Source organism: Chlorocebus sabaeus, chromosome 16, assembly GCF_047675955.1.
Source record: "Chlorocebus sabaeus isolate Y175 chromosome 16, mChlSab1.0.hap1, whole genome shotgun sequence".
Taxonomy (NCBI): Eukaryota; Metazoa; Chordata; class Mammalia; order Primates; family Cercopithecidae; genus Chlorocebus; species Chlorocebus sabaeus.
The window spans coordinates 30,803,245-30,829,044 of NC_132919.1; the positions used below are offsets into that span (position 1 = coordinate 30,803,245).

At 53.9% G+C, this 25,800-nt stretch overlaps 3 protein-coding genes across 5 annotated transcripts in view; 2 read left to right on the forward strand and 1 right to left on the reverse strand.

Annotated features, from left to right (window-relative positions):
• The first annotated feature begins 17 nt into the window (after positions 1-17).
• Positions 18-4,204, forward strand: LOC140708509 (uncharacterized). The gene is made up of 2 exons (XM_008010996.3): positions 18-3,790; positions 4,095-4,204. Exons 1-2 carry the CDS (start codon positions 2,853-2,855, stop codon positions 4,165-4,167), a joined length of 1,011 nt encoding a protein of 336 aa, XP_008009187.2. The 5' UTR covers positions 18-2,852; the 3' UTR covers positions 4,168-4,204.
• On the forward strand, positions 4,137-7,881 carry CDK5R1 (cyclin dependent kinase 5 regulatory subunit 1). Of its 2 annotated transcripts, XM_008010995.3 has the most exons (2): positions 4,137-5,159; positions 6,178-7,881. In XM_008010995.3, the coding sequence occupies exons 1-2, from the start codon at positions 4,240-4,242 to the stop codon at positions 6,179-6,181; spliced, it is 924 nt and encodes a 307-aa protein (XP_008009186.1). In that variant the 5' UTR covers positions 4,137-4,239; the 3' UTR covers positions 6,182-7,881. The 2 variants fall into 2 exon arrangements, with proteins under 2 accessions (XP_008009186.1, XP_037848586.1); XM_037992658.2 differs by having other exon boundaries at positions 4,137-7,881.
• Positions 7,882-9,235: 1,354 nt separating this feature from the next.
• Positions 9,236-25,800, reverse strand: part of MYO1D (myosin ID) — a 376,912-nt gene continuing 360,347 nt past the window's right edge. For both annotated transcript variants that reach the window (XM_008010998.3, XM_073004844.1), the window contains exon 22: positions 9,236-11,580. In XM_008010998.3, the coding sequence (XP_008009189.1) occupies positions 11,424-11,580 (157 nt within the window). In that variant the 3' untranslated portion in view covers positions 9,236-11,423. The remainder of the gene's footprint in view (positions 11,581-25,800) is intronic.

Here is a 25,800-nt window from a genome sequence, read left to right on the forward strand (position 1 = left end):
CTCACATTATTCTTTTCTTGGACAGCGCAGCTCTAGACCTCCAGGACCAGCAGTTGTGCCACTGCCTCCTCTCCCAGGCCTCTCATGACCTGAGTCCAGGCACAGCTGGGAAGGTCAGCTGGCTAGTGGGTTGGCCTGGGCCCGGTTCCCTCACCTCCCTTCTAGGCTCCAGCCTTCATGGTGCCAGGACTTTGTGTGTTAATAAGGCTCTACTGGAGTTGGGAGCAGAGGCTCTGGTCCCCTGCTGTGTGCTAGTTATGTAATCTGTGCTGCCCAGAAGGGCCACTAGATGCTGCTCTGTGATCCCTGAAAGAACAAAGCTGACTTCCTCAGGAGTAAGGGCTCAGGCCTGCTCTATTTGGAACCCTTCCTGCAAGCTGTAGCTGGCCCCCGCCTTGGCCTCCCTTCCTCAGGATGCTATGGGAAGTGGGGCATGCAGGAAAAGTGGACTCTCCAGCAGTGCATGGGCAGCCCAGCCCAGCAGGGAAGCTAACAAGCAGGCTGGCCCTTCAGGCAGCTAGAGATAGGCTATAGGCTAAGTAGGCTGATTGATGGGGGTGGGATTTGGAAATCTTCCCTGCAGTTCTATGATGAAGGCAGCTAGGAAGAAAACAGCCCTGCCTCATTCAACTGGGTTTGCCTTCTGGGTCCTTGATTCTGCCGTTTCTGGCAGCTGACTGCCCTTTCTTCCTTGCTTCCAGTTGGAGCAGTGATAGGAATTGGGGGTGGGGAGGTGGTGGTGGGTTGAGTGAAAAGAGGAGCTGTGTGGTGTCTGAAAACGAGCATAACAGGCATGGCCTAGGTAGGTAGGAGCTCCTGGAGACCCCTTCCCTCAGTCGCAGCAGTAAGTGGGCTGTCAGTGCCATTCCATTCCTGCTGTGCTGCAACTGTGACTTTGCTTGGACAAGTGTGAGGAGGCTGGTGTTCTGCCGAGAGCTCTCTTTGAAGGTGCTAGGGAAAGGCTGGCTGGACAAGGGTGAGAGGACACAGGGTGTGGCCTGGCTTGAAAAGGGCCATGCAGAGGCATGCCGCTCTGGTGTGGGAAGCAGGGTAGTGGGGTGAGCTTGGTCTGCTTCCCTGTGAATTAATTGGAATAGCTAGCATTGAGAGTTAAAGGTAACAGCAGAGTGGGCCCAGGTTTTTCTAGGGGGTGGATTTTTCTTTTTTTTTAGGTGAAGCCTCACTCTGTCACCCAGGCTGGAAGGTAGTGGCGTGATACCGGCTCACTGCAACCACAGCCTCCCAGGTTCAAGCGATTCTCCTGCCTCAGCCTCCTGAGTAGCTGGGACCACAGGTGCCTGCCACCACGGCCAGCTAATTTTTTTTTTTAGTAGAGACGGGTTGTTCACCATGTTGGCCAGGCTGGTCTCAAACTCCTGACCTCAGGTGATCCGCCTGCCTTGGCCTCCGAAACTGCTGGACACGGTGTGGCACCACGCCCCGCCAGGGTGGATTATAGGCTTCAAAATTTGGACATGTTTTGGGAAGTGGAAAACATTTAACCTTGGCTCAACACTAGAATCTGAAGGGGGGCACAGAGCCAACTCAGAAGCTAGAGGCTCCAAGTAGGGGCTGAGGAAAAGAGGCTGAGTTTCGGCTTTCCTTTGAGAAGGAAGAGGGACACTTGGTCAGGGTCTCGAGGGAGATTGTTTCTTCTGGCTCCTTTTTTTTTTTTTTTTTGAGATTTGCTCTTGTTGCCCAGGCTGGAGTGCAATGGTGCGATCTCGGCTCACTGCAACCTCTGTCTCCCAGGTTCAAGCGATTCTCCTGCCTCAGCCTCCTGAGTAGCTGGGATTACCAGCATGTGTCACCACGCCCGGCTAATTTTTTTTTGTATTTTTAGTACAGATAGGGTTTCACCATGTTGGCCAGGCTGGTCTTGAACTCTTGACCTCAGGTGATCCGCCCACCTCGGCCTCCCAAAGTGCTGGGAATGACAGGCATGAGCCACCATGTCCGGCCTCTTCTGGCTTCTTACTGTTAGATGCAGGAGGGTTGAGGACAGCTCCATTTGAAGAGCAGGTAGGCAGGGAGGGGCACACTGAGCTGGGAGCCTGCCTTCCTCTTCTGAGTTCCCATAACAGCTGCTGTGGATGTTCTGAAGGGCTGTGGACAAAGTTGTCCTCTGGGTACAGAGCAATGGACTTTCCACTGTATGCCTGCCCCCTAAGGTTCCTAAAGCCTGGAATTCCCATTGACAGAAATTTCTGAGTGGCACATAAACAAAATCCAGCACTTTCTGCCGTGATTGCAGCATTTTGAATGATGTCAGATTCCCATTCTGTTCCCCCTAGGGCAGTTGACAGGGCTGGCGCAGGGTGAAAGCCTAGTGGGCCAGAGTGGTCAGGTAATTGGGTGTCATCCTCTCCTCTGGAGTGCCACTACGTCATCTCTAGGTCCAGAGATGATCTGGATTAAGACAGGGCTTAAGTCTCCTGTTTTCCAGGTTTGTGGTCAGTTTTGACTCAATCTCCAGAAACAAGGTAAAATAGTAAATGAACAACGGCCTTTGTGAAGGATCTGGATTCACATCTGACAGGAACAGCTCTTTGAGAACCAGAATTTTACTCAATTTCGTTAGCATCAAGTTCTTAAATTATACATACTTAGAACTGAAAACGTTTAAGAGGGTCAGAAAGCTGGCCAAAGGGGCAGTTGCTTCAGCTTTAATACAACAAAGAGGGCGAGTGGGAACTTCGAGGTCATATTTGTGACGGGCTCAGGCTTGGCTCTTGGTGGCCCGGAACTGCTACGGGCCACGCTTCTCTGGCTTGGATTTCTGAGGCCCACTCGGGCCACGGGCATCTACCCGGGATGACGGAACGGAGGCCCCAAAAGGGTGGCCAGAAACGATGGGACTGTCCACTCGAGGTGCGCCTGGCACTTGGGAGGTCTCAGTAAAGGCGTCGCCTCTCCCCGCCCAGGGCCTTCTTTCCCGCGCTCCCTGGCTGCTTTCCACAGGGACAGGGATGTCAGGTGAAAGTAGGGAGCTCCCGGCCCTGGCCTCGGCGGAGGGCTCCTCACCAGGGCCCGGGCGGCAGCCTCCGAGAGGGCGGGCCGTGCGCTGCCAGGGCAGGACTCGGCCGAGAGCGCCCCCGCGGCCGGCAGCTGCGGGCGCCGCGGCGGGAACAAAGACAGCACGTGTCTGGGCGGGGCGCGGGCGGGGTCGGCCCTCAGCCCCGCCCTGCTCCGCGCCCGCCCAGCGTCAGCAGAGTTGGGCTGCGCGGGCTCCCGGGACTCAGGCGGCCGGGCTGCTGTTGGGCGGCGGCGCGGAGCCGGCGGCGAGCTGTGCGGGAGGGGCGGTCCCGAGGGGCGGGGCGGGCCGGCGCCGCGTGTCCCGCCGCCGCCGCCGCCGAGTCCGGCTCCTAGATGGGGCCCGGTGCGTAGAGGTGCCTCCCGCTCGTCGCCGCGTCCTACCTGCACCGTGCGCGGCTCGAGCTGAGGACATCAACGGCCGCAACTCCCGGGCGAGACCAGGCCGGCGCGTGGACGGCGCGCGCGCCCCGCGAGGGAGGGCGCTGAGGCGCGCGCCGGGAGCGGGAGCGGGAGCGCGGCGGCGGCCGCGGCGGCGAAGGTGCGGGCGGCCGAGCCGGGGGGCGGGGCCGCGGCGCCTGCAGAACCTTGGACAGAAGCTGCCGAGCCGCAGCCGCCGCCGCCGCCGCCGCCGTCGCCGCCGCCGAGCGCGGGCACAGCCGATCCCCGCCGAGCGCTCCCGAGCGCCGGGACCGCGGCGGCAGAGCCGCGGCGCGCATTGCGGAGGGCGCGGAGCGCAGGAGCTGTCGCCTGCCGGGTAAGCTTGCGCTGGGCGGCCGTCCTTGGCCCAGAGGAGCCGGGCCCGGGTCGCGCCCGTGCGGGGTGTCCAGGCGGGGGTCCTCGTCCGCCTCCGTCGACGCCCGGGCCCCTCCCAGCTGCGCTTGGGGACCGCAGCGGTGGCGGCGGGCGGGGGTGCTGCAGTGGAGGCGGCGAGGCTGCGGCGCGGGGGCGCGGGGCCGCGGGTAGGGCCCGGGACTGGGGCCGCGGGGTCAGCCGAGGCGCGGGGCGGAGGGGCGCGGCGCGGAGCCCAGCTTGGCGCTAAGAACCATCTTGTTTTCCAGGCAGATCCAAGGGGGCAGCACGCTTCCCGGGAGCGCCCCCGCCTCCTCCCCGGGGCCGCCGCAGGCTCCGTGAGTGGTTTTATCCCTCCGGCCGGCAGGCTGGGCGCGCAGGGGCGCGAGCCCCCGCCCGGCGCGCAGCGGCACCATGGGCACGGTGCTGTCCCTGTCCCCCAGCTACCGGAAGGCCACGCTGTTTGAGGATGGCGCGGCCACCGTGGGCCACTATACGGCCGTACAGAACAGCAAGAACGCCAAGGACAAGAACCTGAAGCGCCACTCCATCATCTCCGTGCTGCCTTGGAAGAGAATCGTGGCCGTGTCGGCCAAGAAGAAGAACTCCAAGAAGGTGCAGCCCAACAGCAGCTACCAGAACAACATCACGCACCTCAACAATGAGAACCTGAAGAAGTCGCTGTCGTGCGCCAACCTGTCCACATTCGCCCAGCCCCCACCGGCCCAGCCGCCCGCACCCCCGGCCAGCCAGCTCTCGGGCTCCCAGACCGGGGGCTCCTCCTCGGTCAAGAAAGCCCCTCACCCTGCCGTCACCTCCGCAGGGACGCCCAAACGGGTCATCGTCCAGGCGTCCACCAGCGAGCTGCTGCGCTGCCTGGGTGAGTTTCTCTGCCGCCGGTGCTACCGCCTGAAGCACCTGTCCCCCACGGACCCCGTGCTCTGGCTACGCAGCGTGGACCGCTCGCTGCTTCTGCAGGGCTGGCAGGACCAGGGCTTCATCACGCCGGCCAACGTGGTCTTCCTCTACATGCTCTGCAGGGATGTTATCTCCTCCGAGGTGGGCTCGGATCACGAGCTCCAGGCCGTCCTGCTGACGTGCCTGTACCTCTCCTACTCCTACATGGGCAACGAGATCTCCTACCCGCTCAAGCCCTTCCTGGTGGAGAGCTGCAAGGAGGCCTTTTGGGACCGTTGCCTCTCTGTCATCAACCTCATGAGCTCAAAGATGCTGCAGATAAATGCCGACCCACACTACTTCACACAGGTCTTCTCCGACCTGAAGAACGAGAGCGGCCAGGAGGACAAGAAGCGGCTCCTCCTAGGCCTGGATCGGTGAGCACGGTGGCCTGCGTCATGGCTCAAGGATTCAATGCATTTTTAAAAATTTATTATTAAATCAGTTTTGTGTACAGTATGTGTCTAGCAAAGCCACCAAGGGCCTCACCTTTCCCACAGTGTCTCCCTGGGGTTTTTTCAGCCCTGCCAAGAACTCTGGGCACTTTTGAACTCACGAGCCTTGCGCAAAACCCAGAAGATGTATTCAGAGTCACCCAGGCCACTGACCTCCCACTTTGGGGAACTCAAAAAACTGACCTGCCCCTGCCGCCTGTGCCCTTGCTGGGTCCAGGGTAGGCGAGGCTGCCGGCTGCACCCTGTATGGCGCTAGAGAGGGGACTCTGGCTGCCTGGCCCAGGGAGGAATTGGGGTGTCTGGTTGGAGGCCCTTTTCTGGCTCCTGTGTGGAGTTATTCACTCTCCCAGAGGCTCCTGGAGCCATCCACCCTAACTGAGCTGCCAGTGGGGTCATGAGGCAAGATCCCCGCTGCCCTGGGACATCTTCAATCTAGGCAAGGCGAAGCTGAGCAGGTCTAGTGGAAAGACTGTGTCTGGTCGTTTGACCACACACCGCCCTGATTGGCTGTTTTCTTTTTTAGGGAGAAGGGCTTTCCTTTAGTGGAGAAATGGAACTCGCCCCTTGCCCCCTTGTCTGCTGCTCCCAGCCGCGTTGCTGGTATTGGCCGATGAGCTGCTTTGACTCATTACTTTTTCTCATTTTGGGTCCCAGCTAAAGAGGTGGGGTGAAGCTGGAGATGACTTTCCTGGGTGAATTTTTCTTTTGAATAATGCAGTGCAGTTGCCCTGTGGCAAATGCCAGGACAGCTGCAGGTGCCCATTAGCAACGCCTGCCTTCTGGGCAAGGTGAGGGATGCCATACCTTGAGACCAAGCTGGTGCCCACCTAAGGGCTAAGGCCTCTTGCTGGTGCACATGACATTTGTCCTGCAGAGCTGGGGGGAAGGCGATGTGGTGGCCCCACCCCACCCCTGTTAATTTAAAGCTGTTTCCAAACAGTTGAGTTTCTTCTAAAGAGGAAGACTTGCCCGACAGGGACCAGTGAGACAGCCGGATCTTGGAGACAATTACAAGACGGGAGTGAGACAAGACTCCTGATTGCTCTGGAAGCCTGCTGATTTCTACAACTGATCATTTGCCGCTGCTGGTTTTGGTTTCCACCTTACCCTACTGGCTGTAAAAACACAAATGTGTACTTTATTGATTTTCTTTCTCATTCTCCCGTATTGGTGGCTTGGGACTTGGGAGAGGGAGCAAGCCTTCCTCCATGGCCCGTCACTCTGCTGTGGAGAACAAAGACCAATGTGAAGACGCTACAGAGGATTCTGTCTTCCAGGCCCAGTCCCCCCAGGAGTGCTGGAATGGGGACCTGGGGTGGGGAGGCAGAGGGTCACTTTACATAGGATTAGGTTCAAGGTGGTTACCAATTTCAGCACAAGCACTACTGAAATTTACACAAAAAGAAAGCTGTGAAATTGAAGTCCCAGTGTTAAGAGTCCTGAAGCAGAACCTGGTGGCCGGAGGCATTCCCAGAGGTGGGGAAGAGAGCCTGCCCTGCCGGAGAGCATCTGCCTGGCTGCACCTGAGGCCCAGCGAAGCTGTTCCTAGGACTGTCGGATAATCGGTGCAGCATTGGAAGGAGCCTGCAGCTGCTGGCACAGACTTCACACAGCACCTCCTCTCTGCTGGGTTTCCACACAGCCTGTCTTCAGATCCTGCTGCCGCGTGCGACCAGAGGTGGGATGCCCCTGGTGGCATGGAAGAGGGAGGGTCAGTGCCAAGTCTCAGGAGGAGGGCGCATGTGTGTATCACCTTCAGCTGGTGGAGCCTGGCCTGGAATTGTGCGGTTACATTGCATCCACAGGATTCCAGTTGCGTGTCTGTTTCCTTCTCTTTCTCCGTATTTATTTTTTTATTCTTTGGAAGAGGTGGACATTTTGGAAGTGGTGGGGACTAAGGGAAGAACTCTGTAGTTCCCTCAGTGTGAAGCCTGTCGTGTTCTCTCTCTCCCCTTGCACTGGTCATCAGTATTGTGTAAAGGAACAACTGATATACTTGAGTGTGCAAGCAAAGAACCCATTTGCCATGCTGCTATGAAGACTACTTTTAGAACAACAATAAAAAAAAACCTACAAAAAAACCTTTATTCTTTAATTGTTGCTTTTACAGTGATATTGTGCATGCAAACCAGGAGCATTTTGTGTCTTAAGAAAAATAATCTTAGAACAGATGGCTGTGAAAATTACACCCATGCACAGAACAAGCCACAGGAATAATAGTTCAGGATTTGGTTTTTCTCTTTTTCTTGTAAACCTGGAGGGTTGATATATTCTTTCCATGCAGTTATTAGAACTTAGTTTTGTTCCAACAGTTAAACTTGCAATGAAAAGAAAATGTGCCATTTTTTTTTCACTTGGAATTATTCATAGCTGTATATTTGAAACTGCTAATTACACACGTGTGATGTATGTTGGTTTTTTAGTGCAATTTCTTCTGTAGCTATTCTTTGACCAAACTGTGGGTATTGTTAATATTAATTTATATTTGTCTCATTTTGTATGTATGTGTAGTGTGTTTGTGAGTATGTGTGGTTTATAATCTGACAAAGTCATGAAGCTCAGTTTGGCTGTAATTTAATTCCCCTTCCCTTATTTTTATTTATTTTTGTACTGTGCTGATTCAATAAAATGCACTGACCATCCATTACAGAGACCTCTTTTTGTGGGCAGGCTGGGGCCCCCTTTAATAAATGATTCATGCACTCAGAACGTAATTGGATTTGTGTTATGGGGGAGGGGAGGACAGAGTTGGGGGCGAGGGCTTAACACACTAAGGTGATTAAGAAGGAAGCACAGGTTAAGTCAGCTTTGGTTTAGCGTCGGCCGAGGCGGGGGCAGCTGTTTCCCAAAGGCTCCCGTGGCAGAGCTGGGTGACTGGAACCTCCAGCCAAGGAGGGTCAGGCCCAAGCATGGCCTGGTGAGGTCTGGCCAGGTGGGTTCTGCAGAGGCTCTGGGTCCTAGATTCCGTGTGTCGAGGTGTGGCTCTGAAGCTGCTGTTCCCACTTATCCTTGGGCTTGGCTCTGCTCTGAGCTCCCTTCCCCCGGGGTCTCCCAGGCTAGCAGGGGTGGGCTGGCGTCCACGTGGGCCAACCCTGCGGGTTTAGCTCCATGCGGGTTTCCAGTAGGGAGAAATCCAGTCCTGTGGCTCCCAGGGAAGCAGCCACTCCAGCCCATAATTGCGGCATGGGTGGGGTTCCCACCAGCTCTATCTGTGCCTGCCCTGACTGCCAGCCTGAGGCCTGCACGTGCCACTGGTGTCAGCCTCAGGAAGAGGGTAATGGGGACGCTGGACGTGGCTCTCCCCAGGCCCTGCACCCTGTGGTCTGAAGCTGCCCCTGAGTACTAGGAAAGTCTTTCTTGTCCTCAAGTTGTAGCCTGGGAGCTGTCAGCCTTGTGATCAAGGCCACTTGCTTTCCGCAAAGCAACTCCCTTCGTCTGAGTTACAGAAGCCACCGCTGCGTGTTCTTTTCTGCCAATGACCAGTGACCGGTAGCACCCTGGCTGCAGGACCCTCGGGTGCTGGTCATGCCCTGTTGCTCCTTCAGGGCCTTGCCCCCTTCCCCAGGAGGAGGTGCTGCTTCCTCTCACTCTCCCAGCCGCCCCCGCACTTCCTCCCAGCCCTTTCACTGGGCTAGCCTGGCCTGTCCCCAGTCTGCTACTGTAAGTCTCTGAGCCTTTCCTTTCTACATACGTGCTTCTGTTGCAGTAAACATGTTCCCTGGCACCAAGCAGTGTGCTTCCAGCTGCCAGCGCACAGGCCTCAAGATGGCAGGAGAAAGTGCTGGGACTCAACCCCATGGCCTCCTTCCCTCCTCTCACCTCCTGTCCACAGCTTACTTCTTGCTCCCTTTTTGTTCCAAAGCTTCAGGCAAATCATTCTCCATTTTACATTATTTGTGCTTAACTCTCCCTTCTATCCTCTCAGATGATGGTTGACTTTATATAAGCAAAAATTTCACAAAGTTTTCAGTGACAGATAAGCAAAACACCTTTAAAAATAAGATTTAATGCTTTATTGCTCTTGATGGTAAATCAAAATATGCTTTAGAAATAAAGTTAATTTACTGGAAAATAGGAGTTTTTGCACCAAACCATAAAATTGCATTTCATTACATCAAGAGAAACCCCCTCATTGTCTACAATCACTGTGCCCGCTTCCTTTCCCCTCAGCACCCAGGACACGTGTCTGAGATCACACCCTAAATTCCTGATCCTTTTGCAGTTGCCACATACTGTGGCTTCTTTTAGTACATCATAAAAAAGTGCTTGTCCTGTGGCCTCAGCTGCGAGGCCCTGGCGCTGGGGCTCAGGGGCCCAAGGCACCGTACAAAGGCCTGGAGGAAGGAACCCAAACCCAGGCCCTCCTCCTGCCCTCCAGCCTTTGACAGGCAACTCATTTGGCATAGTCTGTTTTGGTGTGTTTAAAACATACATTTGCATGTGTCTAGTGTAAAGCAACAAGTTTGGGGAAATAAGTGGAAGGAGAGAGGAAGTTCCAGTTAGATGGTTCCACTAGTGTCTACTGGTAATTGGCAGAACGATGAGCGTTGCTAACCTGGGCTGGGGGCGCCTCTGCCTCTGCAGGCAGCGGACCAGGCTTGGGGAATGAGAAAGGGTTCCCAAGGACAGGATGCCAGCAGGATTCTTTGTTGCCAACTGCACACAGTGCAATGTTTGGGAAGCAGGGATGGGGAGCGGGCATGAGACCAGGTGGTGGGACCACTCGGGCCAGGTCCTGGGTGAGGCACAGGAGGCTGCCCACAGGCACTTGGTGGGCTCTGCTGGGTGAGGGTGGGAGGACGGGAGCATGGTGGGGCAGCATCTGTGGCATGATGGGAAGAAGCTTCAGTACCTCCCTCTCTTGCACCCCTGTCCACTCCACCTGAGGCACGGGCTCCCCCTCATCCTCTCACCACCTGCCTGAGGCGCGGGCTCCCCTCATCCTCTCACCACCTGCCTGAGGCGCAGGCTCCCCTCACTTTCTCACCACATGAGGCATTTGCTCTGAGCCTCTACTTCCCTCAAGGCCTCCTCAGCAGCTGGGGCTCAGCGGGGAGGGTTGTCTTAGAAGGCCCCTGAGGCATACATGCTTTTGCTGGGCAGAAACCGGCTAGCTGGCAGTTCTCCCTGGCACCAGGTTCACGGGCACAGGTCCCAAGGGGCCGTGCAGGGTGTGGGGTGGGTGTCCTGGCCTGGCCTGCAGTGCCAGGACCCCACGCTGTGCTGCTGCCCTGCTTCCCGTCATCCTGTGCCTTGACCCCGCCCTTGCTGTTTCACTGAGTAGGAAACGTAGTGGGAGGTGGTCCAGAGGGGAAGCGGCCAACCCTGAGGGCTGCCCTCATCCCGGCAGCTCCCGTTCTCATTAGGATTCCTGACCCAAGTGTGGCGACAGCAGGTATCTGATTAGCAACCCCGCACACGGTGAAAGTATCTATAAGAGGGCCACGGTCACAGGCTGCGAGTGAAGTAAGATGATCCTTGTTCGGAGCGTGCCACGCTGTCCTCTCCAGAGTGGTGGTCAGAGGCCCTGACAGGGACCTTGGTGGCAAAGGGAGTCTCCCGGGGGAGAACCTGGGAAGGATGGAGTCACTCTGCTGGACGGGCTGTTCTGCTTCTGCCACTGGCTCCTGGCTGAGGGGCTGGCTGAGGTGTCTCTGCTCACCCAGTGGCTTTGGCTGGTGGCTGGGAGTTGGGTGGGGGAGGTGGTCCGCTGAACTCTGAGCAGAGCCTCCCTGAGCTGGGTCCCCAGGGCTGGCTCACCTTGGGCAAGAGAGGTGGCTGTGGGGCTCCCAGAGAGCGGGGTACCTGCATCCCAACCCCTTCCCTTTACCAGGTCAGCAGCAGGGCACCCGCCTAGGTGCTCCGACTTGACCTGGCCAAGGGGCACCCGCACCAACTAAAGGCACCATCCAGTTGCCTCTGGGTGAGACTGGTCTGGACGTCAGCCCAGGGGTCTGGGCGGGGCACCAGGGTCTTTGGTTTATGGAGCAGGGACCGTGGACAGTCAGAACAGAGGAAGATGATACCAAAGGCAGAAAGCCAGGAAGGAAACCTCACAGGGACGGGGCTCCTCCGGGAGGGGCCCTCACAGCAGGTTTCTAGCGGGCATGGGCTGGGAGGCAGCAGCTGGACTGGGACCCAGAACTCGGAGCGTGGCCAGGCTCCGGGCCAGGCCTCTGCGGGGTGTCAGTTCCCGGGCACGCTGAGGATGAAGCCCGAGCGGTTCTTGGTGAAGTCGGGCTGGGGCTGGTTGAGCCGCGTCTCCACGGAGACGGTGCACTTCTTCCCGTGCAGGCTACACTGTACTGGGTTGGTGACGTTCACTTGAAGGTGGCGCTTCTCACTGCAAGAACCAAAAACACCAGACGGGCAGTGAGCAGGCGGCATGAGAACAGGGCACCTCCCCGGCAGCTCCCAGCCACCACTGGCTCCGGCTCGGCCTGCTTCCTCCACAAGCGTTCAGAGGATGCCTGAAGGGCCCCAGAGAGGCCGAGGAATGCGAGCGTGGCACTGGCTGGGCCTCCAACCACAGCCTGGGCACCGTGGCAGGGCCCTTGGCTCCCACGCCAGCGCATGGGACTGGACAGTGGAGGGCCATGTGGTTGAACAGATGCCACCAGGCCTCTGGCTGGGGCTGAGGACCAAGCCCTCGGGGCCTTCAGTGTACGAGGGCTGGGGTTCTGGCTCTGACACTAATCCATCCTGCGGGAGACCCGTGCCACACACCCCGGTGAGAGAGAGATTTCTCCCGCTCCTGGCTGGTCCCTTCCTGTCACAGCCCGGCTGTGGAAGTGGGCCTGAGCCGGCTGCTCTCATCTGGAGCTGGGCCGCTTGGCTTGGTGGCCGCAGAACAGTGCAGCCGGCACCCCACCATGGGCTGCAGGGAGCCCTGTGCGGCAGGAGCCCCGCTGGCCTGGGAGCACATGAAGGTGGCCTCAGCCGGGTGTCTGGGCTCCAGGTCGGGTGCAGAGGCGGAAGCTGTGCTCTTCCTGCTGGGCAGAGCCAGAGCCCTTCCTCTAGCTCCTCACACGGCGCTGAACATGCTAAGAAACTGCTGCTGGTTTTAAAAGCAGAGGCACTTGTCGCAATAGGCTGGCCCCCTAAGATTTGCTCACACGGGCAGCACAATCCCATGCTGTACCTCAGCTTGTGCCGTGTCAGCGCTGAGCTGGGAGGGAGAGGAGGAAGGAGGAAGGCCTCCTGGCCTCCGAGCCTCCAGTCAGGACTGGCTGGCTCTGTTCCCTATGCCAAAAGCCCTGGGAATTTCACTGCTCTCGGGATGGTGTCTGGGGCGTGGGTAGGTTCGTCCCGCTTTGAACGCCCTGCTGGACTTAGGGAGCTGCTCTTAGTGCTGGGCAGTGAATGCCGAGCTGTCGTGTCCACACGGCCAGGGGAAGGCCAGGGCCAAGGCCAGCACGCGCTGAACTTCTGCCAAGCCTGGAGGCGCCTTCACCAGGCCGTGAGCACGTGAGGCACTTTCTAAGCACTGGCTGCCCGGGAGGCGCAACTGCTCAGAGGCCGAGGCAGCTCAAAGGGCCCCGATGTGCAGTGGCTCCACGGGGTCAGCGTGGCCCCGTGGAGTAATGGGTGTCACTAGAGCACCTGGCCCAGCACACGCTTTCTGAGGACACCTTGTGGGCACACTCCACAGCAGGCCCCACAAGTTTCAGAGGTACGTGTGGGATGCTCAGGGGCTGTCCTCATGGCTGTCTCCTCCTTGCTTTCTCACGGACATAGGAAGAGACCCCGGTTGTCACTTGTGGGCATTAGGTATCTAATACTTAATGTCTTGTCAGCTGCCGCTAAAACCTTGGCTTAGACAGCTATTTTTAAGCAGAGTTGGACATAAAAATAGCAGAGCCCAGCAGAGGCAGTGACTCAGGCCCTCTTCCACTCTTGTGGGCACCAGGGCTGCTCTGCAGGGCTCACGTGTGGCCCTTGGCAGTGGGCTCCAGGTGGGGTCCCTGCGGCCCTCGTGCTGGACCAGATGCCTTCAGGACCAGGCTGGTCCCTGAGCTGGGGTGGCCTCCCTACCTCCCCTCTGTCAACCTGGTGTGGTGTTGGGTTCCTCTCACTGGACTCTTGTCCTCTGGGAGCCTCCCTCCTGACCCTGGCAGCGGCCTCCCCGCTGCCCGCCCTCCTGGAGGGCCTGTGCCCTTCCCTGTGCTGGGAGTCCAGGCTCTGCCCTCGCCCTTCCCTGAGGAACTGCATGTACACAGTGGGTTCCAGAATCACCTGGTGACTCAGTCTGAGGGAACGGGCTCTAAACAGGCCACACTCCATGTCAGCTCAAAAACACTAAGACAGAAAACGGGAACCATTAGTTCGCCCTCACCCTCTCGCGTTCAGACAATCGGGACGTGCTCCTCTGTGCAGGGCTCTCCTGACTCCCGCCCAGCAGGGGGGCCCCTGCCTCCACCCTCCCTGCTTCCTCTGGGCTTCGTGTATCTCCAGGATGCAGGGTTCGGGCTGGTGGGCAAATGGGGAGAAGCAAATAACTGCCATAAAATGGCACAGGTGTGGTGGCTCACACTTGTAATCCCAACACTCTGGGAGGCAGAGGAGGGAGGATCGATTGAGGCCAGGAGTTCAAGACCAGCCTAGGCAACATAGCCTATAGCCCGGGAGCCCATAGCTCCTCTCTACAAAAAATAAAAAACAAACTAATCAGCCAGGTATGGTGGCCTGTGCTTGTAATCCTAGTTCCCTGGGAGGCTGAGGCAGGAGGATCGCCCAAGCCCGGAATTCAAGGCTGGGGTGAGCTATGATGGTGCCACTGCACACCAGCCTGGGCAACAGAGTGAGATCTTGTCTCTAAATAAATAAATAAATTGGCACCCAGGATATTGTCCTCAGGGAGTTGTAGGATAAAAAATGCAGCAGAGAGGCCGGGCGCGGTGGCTCAAACCTGTAATCCCTGCATTTTGGGAGGCCGAGGTGGGCGGATCACGAGGTCAGGAGATCGAGACCATCCTGGCTAACACGGTGAAACCCCGTCTCTACTAAAAAATACAAAAACTAGCTGGACGAGGTGGCGGGCGCCTGTAGTCCCAGCTACTCGGGAGGCTGAGGCAGGAGAATGGCGTAAACCCGGGAGGCGGAGCTTGCAGTGAGCTGAGATCCGGCCACTGCACTCCAGCCTGGGTGACAGAGTGAGACTCTGTCTCAAAAAAAAAAAAAAAGAGAAAAATGCAGCAGAGAACCCCTGCTCCAGATTGCTGCTTCTCACACGGGTTGGGCTGAAACCTTTTCCTCCTGCCCTCTGGTGTCCCTGTCGGTGGGTCCTGTGGAGTACTTGCTGCCTGGGGGAGGCCCTTCCTCAGGGAGTGTCCAGCAGAGGGAAAAGCAGACCACGCTCTGGAAAGTCCAAGCCAATCACACACAAGTCAACAGCGCTCCCACTGTCGGGCCAGCTCCTCTCCCCTACCCAAGGCCACCACTCCGCTGAAATGAAGGTTCTCGAATAGCAAGAAGGAAGGCAGAAGTTGGACACTGGATCCTTCTGGGCTGTGGATGTGGATGAGCTGTGGGCCCCTTTCCCTCTCCCTGTCCTACTTCTGCTGTGCCAGCCCCACAGCTGCTCAGTCTCCTCCCTGGTGGTGGGTACTGCCCCAGGACAGCCAGTTGGTCCTCTCCTTCCCATTGGCAATTCTGGCTCTCCGGCATTCCACACCACGGGCCCAGCCCATGGGGCTTGGTGGAGGAAGTGTTCCTGCCAGCTCTTCTCTTTGGGTGGAGAAGCCCCAGCGCTGCAGGAGACAGGGAGGCAGTGCAGAGACTCGCCCGAGTGCTGAGGCTGGCGGGACCTGTCCCTCTCCTGGACCACGGATAATGATCTGAGGCGAACATCCAATTCCCACTTCCCCAGAACATCCCCCAACTGAACAAAAATCAGTAACACTTTAGGAAAGAAAAGGTGGTATTTAGTGGCGGTCCCCACACTGCCCCTCCCAGGACTTTGTTTTCTAAGCCCCCCTGAGCTCCCTCCTGATCCCTCTGAGCAGGGCCTAAGGGTGGGAGAGTCTGGATTCTGTCCTGGTCTTGCCAAGCTTCCTGGCTTCACGACCTTGTTCAAGTCACTTAAACCTCTGTCTGGTTTTTACAACCACCAAACCATCTACCCTCCAGGCGCTCCACAAGGACTGACTCCACGGCAGGCACCGGTCGGCACTGGAAACATGGAACCCAAGCTGGGAGCCAGACAGGGGTCTTCCTGAGAGCCTGGGAAGCTGCCTGCCCTCGTGGAATTTACAGTCTGAGGAGGGCTGCACATGAGACGCTCTGGAAGATGTGAAGCAGTGTGTGTGAAACGCGCGCCAATTCCTTGCTTCACAGAAGGAATTTTCACTGCTTTCTCAGTTAAGTGTCAAGAACCTCCAAAAGAGATGGTTCAAGAGAGCTATTATTATTGAATCAGATTATGTTCTTCACATTTTAGCATAGCTCACAAAACCATATGAATGTTTCTGTTCTGAATATTCTCTTCCTAAATATTTTACATCTTGTGGGGAGGGGTTTGGATTCTGATTCTGTGTTTAAATCCTACAAGTAGGCCGGGCACGGTGGCTCACGCCTATAATCCCAGCACTTTGGGAGGCTGAGGCGGGGAGATCACGAGGTCAGGAGTTTGAGACCAGTCTGACCAATATAGTGAAACTCCTATATTGAACCAATATAGTGAAACCCCTATAGTGAAACCCCTATATTTTAATTTTTAAATATAAAAATTAGCCGGGTGAGGTGGCGTGTGCCTGTAGTTCCAGCTACTCGGGAGGCTGAGGCAGGAGAATCGCTTGAACCTGGGAGGCAGAGGTTGCAGTGAGCCGAGATCATACCACTACACTCCAGCCTGGGCAACAGAGCAAGACTCCCTCTCAAACAAAACAAAACAAAACAAACAACAACAACAAAAAACATCCTACAAGTGTCAAGCATGGTGGTGCACACCTGTAGTCCCAGCTACTCTGGAGGCTGAGGTAGGAGGATCACTTGAGCCCATTTCAAGACCAGCCTGGGCAACATATTGAGACCCTGTCTCTAACAATAAAATTAAAAAGGCGGCCGGGCGCAGTGGCTCACGCCTGTAATCCCAGCACTTTGGGAGGCAGAGGCAGGTGGATCATGAGGTCAGTAGATCCAGACCATCCTGGCCAACATGGTGAAACCCCGTCTCTACTAAAAATACAAAAATTAGCCGGGTGTGGTGGTATGCGCCTGTAATCTCAGCTACTCCGGAGGCTGAGGCAGAAGAATCGCTTGAAACTGAGAGGCTGAGGTTGCAGTGAGCCAAGATCACGCCACTTTACTCCAGCCTGGGTGACAGAGCAAGACTCCATCTCGAAAAATAAAAAAAATAAAAATAAAAAGCCAAGTATGGTGGCTCACACCTGTAATCCCAGCACTTCGGGAGGCAGAAGCTGGCAGATTGCTTGAGCTTAGAGGTTCGAGACCAGCCTGGGCAACGTGGCGAAATACTGTCTCTACAAAAAAAAATTTAAAAATTAGCTGGGTGTGGTGGCGTGGGCCTGTAGTCTCAGCTACTTGGGAGACTGAGGTGGGAGAATCGCTTGACCCTGGGAGGCGGAGGTTGTGGTGAGCCGAGACTGTGCCACCGCACTCCAGCCTGAGTGACAGAGCAAGACCCCATCTTTGAAAAATAAAAAATAAAATAATAAAAAAAATAACCCTACAAGTTTAATGGAGCATTCACATCATATGTACTGGTCTCCACGTTCAGAACGCAAGGTCCTGGCGGGGAGGGGAGGGTCTTACAGAGCTGCATACGTGGTGCTGCCCTGCACACAGGGGATGCTCCCAGGTGCTGATGGGCAACACTGGTCAGGCCGCAGGTTCTGGGCGTGCTGGGGCTGCGTGAGGCTGCTGGCCTCAGTCCATCTGCTGTGTAAATGGCTCTCTCCCAGTAACACAACTTCATCTGCTCACTCCGTCAGCTTCGCACACTCACTGCAGCCTCATGAATGAGGAAGACAATGGCACAACTGGTCAAGATCCTCCTGGGATGGAGACTCACCCAGTCCATGAAGTTAGTTCCTTCTAAAGGGAAAGTGGCCAGATACCTGTGAACCAGGAGGGTCCTGGGAAGGAGGTCTGCTCCTTAGCAGAGAGATACTCTGTTTTGCCACTGTAAGTGACAGAATATGCCTGGGTTACTACTTTTTTCCTTGGCACAGCCCTGGGCAGCCCTGGCCTGCCTGACTCCCAGCCTGTTTGCGTGGTGCTGCTGTGAGGTTTGGGCAGAAGAGGGGGTTGAGTGACTACGTGTGTTGAGTTCACCACCGAACGAGGGCAAGAAGAACCAGCCTCCTGCTCTGGAGTTTGGCTGAGCACTGCCCAGCTGACGCCATCTACATGATGCCATCAGCAGATAACAGTCAGAAAATGTGGATTGAGGGGCCGGGCACGGTGGCTCATGCCTGTAATCCCAGCACTTTGGGAGGCCAAGGAGGGCGGATCATGAGGTCAGGAGATCGAGACCATCCCGGCTAACATGGTGAAACCCCATCTCTACTAAAAATACAAAAAAAAAATTAGCCGGGCGTGGTGGTGGGCGCCTGTAGTCCCAGCTACTCAGGAGGCTGAGGCAGGAGAATGGCGTGAACCAGGGAGGCGGAGCTTGCAGGGAGCCGAGATTGCACCACTGCACTCCAGCCTGGGTGACAGAGCTAGACTCCATTTCAAAAAAAAAAAGAAGAAAGAAAATGTAGATTGAGGTTGGCAGCTTCTCAGAAAGTTAAACATAGAACTGCCATATCACCCAGTGATTCCACTCCTGGGTATATACCCAAAAGAACTGAGAACAGACAAAAGCTTATACATGAATGTTCACAGCAGCACTGTTTACAAAAGGTAGCAACAGCCCTGTGATGCGATGATGATGATGATGAGGTGTCATCCACAGTTCCTAGCTTGTAACTCCCATAACCACTGTTAGTCTTTTGTTATAACGTTGAGGTGCTTTAGGCCTCAGAACCAGGTCTCAGGAAACAAAATCTCTCTCGCTGACCTTCTCCTGCCCAAGTCAGTTCTCTAATCTGATTGTGAGTCCTAACACCCTCATTCCCGAGGGGGTCCTGCCCCACACCTTGGAGGAAGGAATGCTGCACAGAGAGGCCAGGAAGGATCTGAATGGACAGGCCTTGGTGGGTTTAGATCAGTCCCCTTTTGGCCAATCTCATTTCGGCACAGTTGTCTAGGCTTCAATCATGCACAGCCAATGAAATCTCCATAAAAAACTCAAGAAGGATGGGTTTGGAGCTTCTGGAGAGCTGGACACATGGAGGCTGATGGGAAGGGGAAGAAGAACCCATCCATGTACTGGGAGGCATCCCAGTCCGTGGGGACAGATGAGCCTCTGCTTCTTAGGACCCTTCCACATCTTGCCCTGTCTATCTCTTTATCTGCTGTTTATCTGTATCCTTTAGAATACCCTTCTTAATAAATTGGTAAATGTAAGGAAGTGTTTCCCTGAGTTCTGTGAGCAAATTAATTGAACCCAAAGAGGGGGTCCTAGGAACTCCAACTGGAAGCTGGTTGGTCAGAAGTTCCAGAGACCCTGACTTGCAACTGGTGTCTGGGGGTGGTGTGGGGGCCGTGAGCCCTCCACCTGTGGGATCTGACACCGTCTCCAGGTAGATGGCATCATAATGGAATTGGAGGACACTCAGCTGGTGATCACTGGTTGGTGTGTGGTGAAAACCTCCACACCTTTGGTCACAGAAGTCGTCTTCTGTGTTGATGACTGTGGTGGTGGTGGTGTGAGAGCAGAGGAAACACAGTTGGAGAGAGATTTTCCCTACATAAACCCAAACGTGCACCAGTGGATGAACAAATAAACAAAATGTGGTACATCCATTCAATGAAATATTACTCAGCAATGAAAAGGAATAGAGTATTAGCACATGTTACAACAAGATGAACTTTGAACCTTGAAACATGATGCTAAGTGAAAGGTGGCAGACAATAGGCATCATATTATATAACTACATTTATATGAAACAGCCAGAAGAGGCAAAGCTAAGGAGACAGAAACCAGTTAGTGGTTGCCAAGGGCTATAGGGAGTGGGGGCGTGGAGGGACTGCTTAGAGGGCACGGGGCCTCCTTTTGGGGTGATAAAAATATTCTGGAACTAGGTAGAGGTGATGGTTGTACAACATTGTGAATGTACTAAATGTGACTAATGATACATTTTATGTTATGTGTATTTTACCACAATAATTTTTTTTTTTTTAAATGTGGATTGACCTAAATGAAAAATTAGAAGTTGCCTTCAAACATGTTTTCTCTCCTCATCTCAAGTTTAGCCAAAGTAATTTTAAGACCAATAAGAAATTTCTTGTGCTGATCCTGGAGACAGAGCGGAGCAGGTCCTGGGCAGGAGACGGAGTAGACGCTTGGGGTCAGTGACTTCTTTCTTGTTTGAACTTCGCCACACTCTGGAAATCCATCGAGAGCCAGAATTCTTTCCTTATTTTTTAAAGAAAAGGAAACATCATACAGATGGAGGCAGGGTGTCTCCCTCCGAGGGTGCACCAAGTCAAAGGACAGCTGCCGAGGGAGGCTGGCTGCATCGGGGAGGGATATTTTTTTCCCTCCCCATCTTCTGTTACAGGATTTAATGGCTCAGCAAACTGTGGAATTCGGGGACTTTCATCTCGTTTCATCTGTTCCAAGCCATCATTGCAGGCAAATGGCCTTTATCAAATTACTTTCCTTCATTTTTCATTTAGACTCCTGTCTTCTGCTCGTAGAGAAACCCGTGAGTAAATGCAAGACTTGATCAATGTAATGAACAAACATGTTCCCTGGGCTACCTGTGCCTTCACAGGCCCTGCTCAACGTGGGACAGGCCACTCCTGTCCAGAAGGTGAATCAGCCCAGAAAACATCCCCTCCCATCCAGGCCCCTGGTCAGCTGGGCAGTGCAGGGTTTTAGGTCAAAGCCAACCAGGAAGGCAGGTCCTGGGAGGTTGCAGGCAGCCCTGGCTCAGCTGGGATTAGGAGACTCTCATCCGCTGGCCTGCCCTGCCCCTACAGAAGCCCGGCAGGACTTGAGGAAATCAGTGAGTCACTTTTCTTCTTGATGGCATTCTCTATGAGAGTGGGGGTGATCCAAGTTCTAACAAATGCACTTCAAGGGAAAATGCAGTGGAAGTGGGGTGCAGTGCAGTAACTTGGTGAGAACATTTTTCTGGGTGCAGTAAGGAGTGCCTGAGAAGATTGTGAGGCTAATGCAATGTTCTCTCGTGTTTGGTAACAGGATGTGGTAGGAGGAACACTGCCTTGCACCAAGCACAGACAGGTGCTTTTCAAAGTGATAGTAAATGCATTAAGTGCTTCAGGAGAAACTCTAGAGTCACAGAGATAGGCCATCCTCCATCTGGATGTCACTAGGACATAAATGCATGCTCTCTGGCTCCCACTGAGGACAACAGCTACTGACTGGGGCATTAGCAGCTCATGTCTGCAGCTGTTCACTCTACGTTTCAGTTCCTTCAAGAAGTAAATCCCCTGCTGATGTCAAACCACACAGGCAGCTCTTTCAAAACCTTGCTTTAGGAAACGCTACTTCTGTTTTTGTCAGGGTCGAACGGACACTTTTACCACAGTCACCTAGAAGGTGAGGCTATGATTTCAGTAATCAGGCAAGTCCAGGAGTGGTGGCGTTGTGCTTCCTGGCATACTGAGTCCTCTCTGGGTCTGCAGCTGGTGAGGAATGGGGCAACACCATTTGTATTTGGAAAATAAAACCTTTCTCTTGTCATGAACCAACTGGGTCACATCTGGGTGTTGTCGGCAGCCAGCATGCCCTGAGACCTCACCCAAGCCTGCTGTCTGCCTCTCCACAGCACTGAACTGACCTGGCTCCCAGGCCCGGGGGCACAATCCATACTCACCCTGCTTGTGTCCCCAACAGGACTGCCACCACCCTCCCAGCCTGGGCTGCCCCTCCCCCATGGTACTCTCCTCATGCTGCCAACACCCATTCCTCCCTTCCCTGCCCATGTTCTGTTTGCAGTGACTCACGGACTGCCCAGGGTGGAAGGGGCATTGTCGAGAAGAAATGCGGCGAGCACGACCCGGGCCCAAGCTCGTGGATGCTGGTGCTCTGTAGGAAGCACCTGCTGCATGAAGGAGGGTCATTGACCCTGGGTGGCTGGGGTGGGCTTCCCAGAGGAGGTGACACACAGACTGATACCGCAAGAATAAGTGGGACTCCTGCAGGAGCTGTTTTGGCTTTGCTTTCTCACTGCTTCTTAAATACTGCTTTATCTTCAGCCCCTTTCGTTTTACACATTATTTCACAGTGGCATCACTCACGTCTGTGGTTTCAATGACAACGACCCAGTCAGTGTCCCCTCTCTTAGCGTGAGGTCCATGCATGTCTTTTCAGCCACTTCCTAGACAAATCCCTGGAATGCTCTGCAGACAGTTGAGTCTTCACACGGCCAACGCTGAACTCATCCTCTTGGCCCCCTCCCTCAAAGTGCTTCCCTCCTCCCATCAAGCCTGTGCGGCGAGGTGCCGTCTTCTCAGTCGTTGAGGCCAGAGAGCTGGCAGGCAGCTGCACTCCCGCCCCTTCCCCACGGCCGACAGTCTCTGAGTTCTACCGATTGCACTTTTTGTGTGTCCTCTGCCGAGGCCTCAGCCCAGACCCTTTTCCTTTCTTCCTGGTTACTGCCATAGCCCTGACTGGCTTCTCTGCCTTTGGTCTGCCCCAGCCCTGTGTGGAAACACGTCCTCCACAGTCATCAAAGAGATCTTTTACGGGCTCAAAAAGACCCTGCGGTTCCCCTGCCAATATTTCTGCCATCGTCCCCAGCGCTTTCGAGGACCCTCCACCACCGGGGCCAACCCCAGCTGAGCTGGGTGCTCGCCTGCAGGCCTCTGCTCCATCTCAGCCCGAGCATGAGGCTCTGCTGTGCTGCTTCCAGCAGCAGGGACGGGGCTGATGAACCTGGCCCTTGCAAGCATCTTCCTGTGCTGAATACAATTCAGCAGACAGAAGATTTAAAATCCAAGTGGAGGCGACAGGAAAGAAAGGAAAACCTCTAGGTATCAGAAGAAAGGAGGGGGTGTGAAGCCAGTACGGGAGGAAGGTCAGGCTGGGGCTCAGCTCTGGGAAGTGCCAGCCTGAACAGGAGTCAAGCCCGGGACCACATGCAAGGGAACGAGGACCCAGGCCCTGCATGTGGCGGGGCCTTCTGCAGGCTGCCCTGTCTGTGAACAGGACACCAGAAGTCTGCCTTCCAGCCTGGCAAAGTGGCAAGGAACCCCTGGGTAGGAAAACAAATCAGCAAACAAATTTTCAGTAAAAAACAGAAACCTCACACTTTCCTCTCTCTTGACCTCTTGAAAAGCAAATCCACTGCAGCTCACCAAAGGCAAAGAGAAAACCTTAAGAATACCCAGAGAAAAAAGGCACGTTACTTGCAAAAGAACATCTAATGCAGGGACATAAGGAAAATACAGACTCTTCAAAGGGCTGAAGGAAAAAAACCGTACACCTAGAATTCTATCCCCAAACCATCATCTGAGAAAGGGGCAAACAAAGGCTTTCTCAGGCAGGCTAGCTGAGGTGGCTCATGCCTGTAATCCTAGCACTTTGGGAGGCCAAGGTGGGAGGACCGCTTTAAGCCAGAAGTTTGAGACCAGTCTGGGTAACATAGTGAGACCCCACCTCTAAGGAAAAAACAATTAAATAAAAAAAGACTTTTTCAGACAAGTGCTCTGAGAGTTGGCCTATCTTGGCTGTCTTGTAAAGAATTGCTGCGGGACACCTCATTAGGAAAGAGACTGAGTCCAGAAGGAAAGAGCAGAGCATGAGGCACAATGAGGAGCAAATAAACAGGTCACCATATAAGCAAACCCAAATACACATTCACTATAAGAAACATTAAAAATGACTCGTGGGGGGATTAAAACACTGTTGAACTAAAATCATGGAGAACAGCAACATGAAAGGTGGGGTGGTGGTCCCAGGAAAGCATTCAAAGGCCCATGTCTCATTTTGGAGGAGGGTAGGGAGACTGATGAACTTGAGGCTCCCTTCAGGCACGCACAGATGCAAAAAGTAATAATAATGGGAAACAGTTACAGTAGACTGTGATGTACAACTCTCAGAGCAGTAGAAGGGAGGGCGTAAAACAAATCTGATCTATCACACAGAAGGCAGGAAAGGGGAACAAAAGTAGCAAAGAAGAAACATGGGAACAAGAAGGCACAAACTAATAATGGAATAAATACATTTAAATATGTAAATGAGCACAATAAACCTAGATGTGCAAACCTCTGGTTAAAAGGGATTTCTCAGATTTAATTTAAAAATGCAGTTATATGCTACTTGTAACAGACACCATTTAAATCATGATGACAGTTTTAAAAAGGTAGGGAATATGATATAGAAATCAAATACTAATCAAAAGAAAGCTGGCAAAAAGCATTGCTGGAGAAAAAGCTCATTAGAGACCAGGTTCAGTGACTCATGTCTGTAATCCCTGCACTTTGGGAGGCTGAGGTGGGAGGATCACTTGAGCCCAAGGGTTTGAGGCTGTAGTGAGCTATGACTGTGCCACTGCACTCCAGGCCAAGCAACAGAGTGAGACCCTGTCTCAGGAAAATTTTAAAAAAGCTCATTAGATAATTGTTTTGTTTATTTATTAAGGAACAGTTTACCAAGAAGATGCTCTCATATATATGATTTACAAAGATAAAATAACAAGTCCAGAATCATAGTAAAAGTAAAAATAGGCTGGGTGTGGTAGCTCATTCCTATAATCCCAGCAATTTGGGAGGCTGAGATAGATATAGATTGCTTGAGCCCACAAGTTCAAGACCCACTTGGGTAACAGAGTGAGACCCTGCCTCTACAAAAAATAAAAAAGAAACTACCCAGGCGTGGTGGCAGAAGCCTATAGTCCCAGCTAGTTGGGAGGCTGAGGTGGGAGGGCTGCTTGAGCCTGGGAGGTTGAGGCTGCAGTGAGCTGTGATTGTGCTACTGCACTCCAATCTGGGTGACAGAGCGAGACCCTATCTCAAAAAACTCCCCCCAAAACAAAAAACTTGGGTGTATGTGTGTGTATTCACTACATTCAACAATTAGAGAACACACATTCTTCTAAAGTACACACAGAACACATACTAGACCATAGAAGAAAGTTCAATAACAGCCTATGAATTAGCATCATATAGAAACCATCTTGTGTGTCTACAGTGAAATAAAATTAGAAATCAAATAAAAGGAGAATAAAATAATAATATAACAATAGTACTATGGACTGAATTGTGTCCCCTCCAATTCCTTATATGGAAGCCCTAGCCTCCGACACGACAGTATTGTGAGATCTGGGCTTTACAGAGGTCATTAAGGTTAAATGAGGTCATAGGAGCAGGGCCTTGATCTGACAGAAAGTAGAGAAACCAGGGTGCTTGCTTTCTCTCTTCCCACCATGTGAGAACTCAGAAAGAAGGTAGCAGTCTGCAACCCTTGAAGGGAGCCCTCACCAGAACCCAACTATGCTGGCCTTTTCTTTTCTTTTTTTTTTTTTTTTTTTTTTGAGATGGAGTCTCACTCTGTCGCCCAGGCTGGAGTGCAATGGTGCGAACTCGGCTCACTGCATCCTCCGCCTCCCAGGTTCAAGCAATTCTCCTGCCTCAGCCTCCTGAGTAGCTGGGATTACAGGTATGTGCCACCACACCCAGGCAATTTTTGTATTTTTAGTAGAGACGGGGTGTCACCATGTTGGCCAGGCTGGTCTCGAACTCCTGACCTCATAATCTGCCCATCTTGGCCTCCCAAAGTGCTGGGATTCCAGGCGTGAGCCACTGCACCCAGCTCCATGCTGTACTTTTATTTGGGACTTCTAGTCTCCAGAACTGTGAGAAAATACATTTCTGTTGTTCAAGCCACCCAGTCTATGGTATCTTTTTTTTTTTTTTGAGACAGAGTTTCTCTCTTCTTGCTCAGGCTGGAGTACAGTGGCATGATCTTGGCTCACTACAAGTGCCGTCTCCCCGGTTCAAGCAATTCTCCTGCCTCAGCCTCCCGAGTAGCTGGAATTAACAGGCGCCCACCACCCCACCCGGCTAATTTTTGCATTTTTAGTAGAGACGGGATTTTGGTATGTTGGCTAGGCTGTTCTTGAACCCCTGACTTCCAGTGGTCCACCTGCCTTGGCCTCCAAAGTGCCAGGATTACAGGCATGAGCCACCTCCCCCGGCCAGTCTATGGTATCTTGTTATGGCAGCCTGAGCAGACTAAGACAAATAGTCAAACAGTATACAGTGCTTAAGTGCCTTACAGATATCAATTCATGGACTTACTACAGCACAAGGTGAATTTCCCTTTCAGAAGAGGAAATGAGAAGGCCCAAATTGCCTAAGGACCTGTCTGCCCAAAGTGCTAGAGGCAGGATTTGAACCCAGACAGTCCAGGCCACAGCTGGAGTCTTAACCTACATGCAACCTGCCCCTAAAACAGCACATCACTAGTTGTGGTCCCCGTTTGCTGTGTGCTTCTGAGCACAGCGACGAGCTGAGCACTTTC